This window comes from Podarcis pityusensis (genome assembly GCF_964106645.2).
Source record: "Podarcis pityusensis genome assembly, chromosome: 2".
NCBI classification, from domain to species: Eukaryota; Metazoa; Chordata; class Lepidosauria; order Squamata; family Lacertidae; genus Podarcis; species Podarcis pityusensis.
The window spans coordinates 108,985,882-108,993,208 of NC_138029.1; the positions used below are offsets into that span (position 1 = coordinate 108,985,882).

A 7,327-nucleotide genomic window follows, 5' to 3' on the forward strand; every position below is an offset into this window, starting at 1 on the left:
AGCACCACCCGCGTCCCTGGGCTAGTCATACTTCTCTGTATATTACATATATCACATTTGTATATTACAACCCATTCAAAACGTTTTATTTGCAGCTGTATAGCTGAGTCCACACAAAGTGATGGGAAGACTTTATGACTAGTGCTGCACCAAAACTTTATCCCATTTCCCCATCTCTGAGTAGTAGCCAGCAATTAATGAGGAAAGAAATTGTATTCGAAAATCATCAAAGCAATGAGAACATTTTGCGTCAATATTCAGCAAGCTATTAGTATTAATCTTACAAACTAGGAGGTCTCAAATAAAAAGTCAGGATGCTTTAAAGACAACGACCATTTATTGTTGTTTAAGGGAATAATCCACTATCTCTAGCTGCAAGCATCTAAAATGCTCTGTGATTGCCTTCACATCACATACACACAGAGAGTGATTGAGGACTGTTGGAGAAGATACCGTATTTTTTGCTCTATAAGACTCACTTTTCCCCTCCTAAAAAGTAAGGGGAAATGTGTGTGTGTCTTATGGAGCGAATGCAGGTTGCGCAGCTATCCCAGAAGCCAGAACAGCAAGAGGGATTGCTGCTTTCACTGCGCAGTGGTCCCTCTTGCTGTTCTGGCTTCTGAGATTCAGAATATTTTTTTTCTTGTTTTCCTCCTCCAAAAACTAGGTGCGTCTTGTGGTCGGGTGCGTCTTATAGAGCGAAAAATACAGGTAAGTGAATATCAGAACTATGTGGGTGGAACCAACTGAGTGAATTTCCTGCGTACTATGAATGCAGTCAGCTCCACTCAAAAGGCCAAGGTCACCATGCCAAAGGCACACATCCCAGTAGGGGACCCATTGACCAAAGAAGAACCTGGCCCATCTAGTCCAACATCCTGTTCTCACAGTGGCTGACAATGCCAGAAACCCCAGACCCTCCAGGTCTCACTATTTTCCAGGGACAGTCCCAAATTTACAGAAGCCATCTCTGTTTCTGATTTGATCCCTGGAATGTCCCGCTTTTCCCTCCCAATTGCTGATGCTCGGGGTCACTGAGCGTCACATTGCAAGTCAAAATAAATATTCAGGCAGGCCTAAAATATATTTTGGCTATTCTATCATTAGCCAGTAGGCTGCAATCCTAAGCCTTCTTACCTGGGAGAAATACCCCAACTGAATTCAATAGGACTTAACTTCTCTGAGTTACATAGTTAGAATCGCACTGTAAGGGAATAACACTGTAAGGGTTAACTTTTTAACGTTTTATTCAACTTTCAGCCTTAGGGATTACTGAAGTTGGAAAAGTTCACACCTTAGGGATTAAAGTCAGAACAAACTCATCAGCTGATGCAATTTGTAAGGACTTCACTGGCTTGAGTCCAGGGCCATATTATTTCACTTATGCCTAACGCTTGCTAATAGGAAGAAAAATGTCCTGGATATTATTTTCCCATTTCTGGCTTGGATACTAGATAATTAAGACTTTTGCTGAGTTTTAGTGGGTGATACCAATGCCCTGGGTAAGGAAGTAATGAGACAACTGGAGATTGTACCACAGATCTCAAAAGCTCTAGCATTTGGTGGCATGGAGGCATTGAAATTGAAATGACAAGCATTTAGGCATATTAATGTGACATGCCCTAGTGACACATTAACCCACATGTGTATAAATCTGGATTAACAAGTAAAGGTAGAAGGTAAGGTAAAGGACCACTGGATGGTTAAGTCCAGTCAAAGGTGACTATGAGGTCATCTCTCTTTCAGGCCAAGGGAGCTGGCGTTTGTCCACAGACAGCTTTCCAGGTCATTTGGCCAGCATGACTGCTTCTGGCAGAACAGAACACCGTGACAGAAACCAGAGTGCATGGAAATGCTGTTTACCTTCCCATCACAGTGGTACCTAATTATCTACTCACACTGGTGTGCTTCCAAACTGCTAGGTTGGCAGAAGCTGGGACAGAGCAATGGGAGCTCGCCCTGTCATGGGGCTTCGAACCACTAACCTTCCGATCAGCAAGCCCAAGAGGCTCAGTGGTTTACACCACAGCACCACCCACACCCCAAGTAGGCATGCTATTTCAAGATTATGTGCCCCGAGTCATGCTATGACATGGGGTTGTTGCATTGTTCCTTAATTCCTAGGGGGAATTAGCACATGATTGCTGAGTCCCTGTTTGGACAAAGTAGAAATCTGTTTAGTCTTACAAAATGCCAAAACATCTATGCAGAGGATAAAATCTGCCAAAATGATTGCAGAAGATAAAATGGTGAGCTGGAGCTCAGTGCAACTGGAACTTTGCACATGCCCCAGATCTCTGTGTGTGCTTTGGTTTTACTCTGAGCAAGAAGCGTGATGTGCATCGCAGAGAGTCAGAGGACGCTGTAGATTTAAAAAGAGTTCAGTTAGACTCTTGTGTTTCTGAAGGACTGGCTGCTGTAGAAAGGGACTTTACCTGCAGTGAAATAGCTGTATTGATCCCTTGAACTGCTGCATCATTCTAATACAAGTCAACACCCTTAATCAACCTGAATTAGACCCTGTGAGTTACCTTACTGCTTCAGCCCTTCTCTTTCTATGTTTCCATCTTCCAGATTTTGCTGTCTTTCTGCCCACATACATTCATTTTATTTGTTTCGTTTATTTATTGCATTTATACCCCAACTTTTATCCAGGGAGTTCAAGGTAGTGGACATGATTCTCTCCCTCCACCAATTTTATCCTCACAGCAACACTATGACGTAAGTTAAGCTGAGAGACAGTGGCTGACCATAGGTCACGCAGCGAGCTTCATGGATGAGTGGGGATTCGAACCCTCAAAGTCCAACACACTAACCATGACACCACACTGGCCCCCCATGGCCAAGTGGCAGGGATGATGGAAGCTGCAGTCTAGTCTGACAAGATCTGAAGGTCCACCTTTGACTAAGAGATAACAAGGTAAAGAAGATTTGCCTTGGAAACTGAGTGATTCCTATAATTTTGTAAGCAAATGTACCATATCAGTATGGACATGTATTCTTTTTTTTTATGATATTTATTAAGTTTTCAAAGGGGAAAAAAATTACATAGGTAAAAAGAATAGAAAAAAGACAAAAAGAAAAAGAAAGAAAAAAGAAAAATACAGAATACAGAAAAAAGATAAAAAACATTTAAAAAGAAAACACATCTGTCAGGGCTGCCTCAAGTCTCAGCTCACAAAAGACCAACGCCAATCTCTTCTTATATACAAAAGTGTTTATTGCAGTTCATTGTTTGCTTCACATCCGAGGCGCGCAGCCCCACGTCTGTTACGCTTAGACCGTTGAAGTCCCCTCTGAGTCAGTCCCTCCCCTGCACCAGTTTAAGAAGCTTGCGCTGCTCCACCTCTTCCTCTCTTTCCTTTTCCGCAGGGTCTTCCTGCCCCCTGGGGTTTCGCCCCTCCTGGATTCCCCTGACGCGGAATCCCCAGACTGCGATTCCCCCCTCCTGCGGGCTTTGGGACCTGGCTCCTCCTCCGGGCTCCCTGTACTTCCGCGCGCCTCTACATTTGAACTTGGCGCGCGCGCCCAACCTCTAACCTTCCTTTTGACAGTTACACTACTCCCTTCACTACTCCCCTCCCCTTCCGGGAGGGTGGCTTGCTCCGACCTCCCTCCCTTCTCTGCTGCCGGAGCTGCTTCCCCTGATACACTGGAACCTCCACCCCCTTCGCTGCACTCTGGCGGGGAGGCTGGTCCTGATGCCCAGCTGCCACTTTGGGATCCCCTGCTGGCCCCCTGTTCCTGACACCTCCCCCCTGGGGCTCCCCTGGCCCTGACCACCGGCGCCCCCTTCTGGGAATCCTCTGATTCGCTGGAAAGACTCATGGAATCTCTTGAGTCATTGTCATCCTCTTCCTCGCTGTCCTGGGATTCATCCCCATCGCTCTCCATCTCCTGCCTACCCTGTGCCTCTGTCCCTGAACCCCTGACAACATCAATCTTTCCATGTCATATATTCATATCCTTGCTTCCCTGAACTCCTCACATCTCCCTTTTTGGTATTCCAATTTAGTTAGTTGATTCAGCAATTTCTTTCCCTCTTTGTTTTTATCTTAATCCTTTAACTTAATATAATATAACTTTAAGTTCTCACCTGTTAATAATCCATTTTTCATACACCTTTAAAACATTGCTGCTTAAACTACTTAACTTCATTCTAACATCATTCTAACATTCATTAATTTTACAATATTTCTGTAAATAGTCTTTAAATTTCTTCCAATCTTCTTCCACCGACTCTTCTCCCTGGTCTCGGATTCTGCCAGTCATTTCCGCCAGTTCCATGTAGTCCATCACCTTCATCTGCCATTCTTCCAGGGTGGGTAGATCTTGCGTCTTCCAATACTTTGCAATAAGTATTCTTGCTGCTGTTGTGGCATACATAAAGAAAGTTCTGTCCTTCTTTAGCACCATTTGGCCGACCATGCCCAGGAGAAAGGCCTCTGGTTTCTTCAGAAAGGTATATTTAAATACCCTTTTCAGTTCATTATAAATCATCTCTCAGAAAGCCTTAATCCTTGGGCACGTCCACCAAAGGTGAAAGAATGTACCTTCAGTTTCCTTACATTTCCAACATTTATTATCGGGCAAATGATAGATTTTTGCAAGCTTGACTGGTGTCATGTACCACCTGTATATCATTTTCATAATATTCTCTCTTAAGGCATTGCATGCCGTAAACTTCATACCTGTGGTCCATAACTGTTCCCAGTCAGCCATCATTATGTTATGTCCAACATCTTGTGCCCATTTAATCATAGCAGATTTCACCGTTTCATCCTGTGTATTCCATTTCAACAGCAAGTTATACATTTTTGACAAAATCTTAGTTTTGGGTTCTAACAGTTCTGTTTCTAATTTTGATTTTTCCACCTGGAAGCCAATTTTCTTGTCCAAATTGTATGCCTCCATTATCTGATAATAATGAAGCCAGTCTCGCACTTTGTTTTTTAATTTCTCATAACTCTGCAATTTCAGTCTATCTCCCTCTTGTTCCAGAATTTCCCAATATTTCGGCCATTTGACCTCCATATTGAGCTTTTTCTGAGCCTTCGCTTCCATCGGTGACAGCCACCTCGGGGTTTTATTTTCCAATAGGTCCTTATATCAGTATGGACATGTATTCTTGATTGTTCTTCCCCACCCACTGTTGCAAAGGCATTTGAAATGGTGTCGTGGTTCTACCTTAAAACCTTGAATATTTATTTCGAAAACTGAACGAGTGTGAAATTTTGTTGCCTCTCTAGGCGCCGTTAATACGCTGTGCATTTCACAAAGAGCTTCCGCAGAGCTGCTAGGACATCCCTGTTGCGCAAGCTGTAAATAAAAGGGTTGAGCATTGGGGGGACGACAGTAATGCAGACCGAGTAGATCATGGCCCTTTGCGCTGAGTAAGAGTTCATAGGGGCGGTGTAGGTCAGCATAGATGCCCCAATGAATATGCCCACGACACAGAAATGGGACAGGCAAGTCCCTAAAGCCTTGTGCCTTCCCTCGGTCGAGTGCATCCTCAAGACTTGCACCAGAATGGCGACGTAAGAGGAAACAATGACTGAGATGGGGAAGAGGAGTAGGACCACATTGTCAAGGTATACCACGTTCTCAAAGGCAGAGGTGTCAGCGCAGGACAGCTTCAGCAAAGCCGGGAACTCGCACACGAAATGGTCGATCACGTTCGAGCCACAGTACGGCAGAGAGTGGACGTAAATCGCAATGACCATGATGGTCAGCGATGCCGTAGACCAGATCCCGACAGTCATGACGAGGCAGATGGTTCTCCGCATGAGGATTGGGTACTGCAAGGGCCTGCAGATGGCCACGTACCTGTCGTAAGACATGACGGCCAGGACCAGGCTCTCTGAGCTCCCCATGGTCAGAGTGAGGAAGATCTGGGCCACACAACCGCCGAGCGAAATAGTGCTCCTCTGCGTTAAAAAGTTCACAGACATTTTTGGGACCACAATGAGGATCTGGCCCATATCCATGCAGGATAGTTGACTGAGGAAAAAGTACATTGGCGTATGAAGCGAGGAGTCCATTTGGATTAGGAGGAGCAGGAGACAGTTTCCCAGCAGAGCAACGAAAGCCATAAACAGAACGATGCTAAAAAATAAGGTGGGGGTCTTTAGATGCAGAAGCCCCACAAGATGAAACTCTGTCCAGGATGTTGCATTTTCATGACCCATTGCCTCTTCCTTGGGCTGGAGCTGAGGACAAAAGGATAAGATTTAAGGAGATGGAACTCACAGAATGCCAGGTTTTTTTGCTTTTTGCTTTTTTTTTTGCTGTGTATTAATGATGATTTGGGGGCTCATGATGGGGAAGTTAGACATTATCTCACTTTCAATACTCTTTGTTGGTGCAAAAGGTTTTGGGTGGTCATACTACATTCTTTGCAATTGGTGCACGTCCAATAACTTCCTGCTGAAATTTTGCCTACCACAAAGGTTTGCTTTTGGGGAGGGGGGTGTTATTGTTCCACTTTTGTTGCTCAGTGGTGCAAGGGTGCTCCTCAAGACAGCAATAATAATAATAATAATAATAATAATAATAATAATAATAATTTATTTATACTCCACCCATCTGGCTGGGTTTCCCCAGCCACTCTGGGCGGATTCTAACAAAAGTCATTAAAAACTTCCCTAAACAGGGCTGCCTTCAGATGTCTTCTAAACGTCAGATAGTTGTTTATTTCCTTGACATCTGACGGGAGGGCGTTCCACAGGGCGGGCGCCACCACCGAGAAGGCCCTCTGCCTGGTTCCCTGTAACCTTGCTTCTCACAGTGAGGGAACCGCCAGAAGACCCTCAGTGCTGGACCTCAGTGTCCGGGCTGAATGATGGAGTTGGAGACACTCCTTCAGACGCGATATTGCAATAGCATTGGGGGAGCATGACAGAACAATGAGCCCACTGCCACAAATGTGCAATGAGTGCATCAATGGCATGTTGCGGAATGCACCCACAAAGCAAAGCAAAGCAAAGCAAAGCAAAGCAAAGCAAAGCAAAGCAAAGCAAAGCAAAGCAAAGCAAAGCAAAACAAAACATCAGAATTCTGGAGGGGCACCAGGTTAAATGTTTTTTATGTGGACATTTCAAACAACAACATTTTAAAAGGCACAAGGTCTTCAGCTGACCCCCCCAACCCTCCCCACCAATGTCAGACACAACCATGCTAACAAAGCCTTGTAGCACTTGTAACTTAAAGATACAGTGGTACCTCGGGTTACATACGCTTCAGGTTACATACGCTTCAGGTTACAGACTCCGCTAACCCAGAAATAGTGCTTCAGGTTAAGAATTTTGCTTCAGGATAAGAACAGAAA

At 44.6% G+C, this 7,327-nt stretch overlaps 1 protein-coding gene across 1 annotated transcript; it reads right to left on the bottom strand.

Moving 5' to 3' along the window:
* Positions 1 to 5,255: 5,255 nt before the first annotated feature.
* Positions 5,256 to 6,188, bottom strand: LOC308471753 (olfactory receptor 2T2-like; the record flags this gene model as incomplete). The annotated part of the gene is made up of 1 exon (XM_080996006.1): positions 5,256 to 6,188. One exon carries the CDS (start codon positions 6,186 to 6,188, stop codon positions 5,256 to 5,258), a length of 933 nt encoding a protein of 310 aa, XP_080852132.1.
* Between the last annotated feature and the right edge of the window lie 1,139 nt (positions 6,189 to 7,327).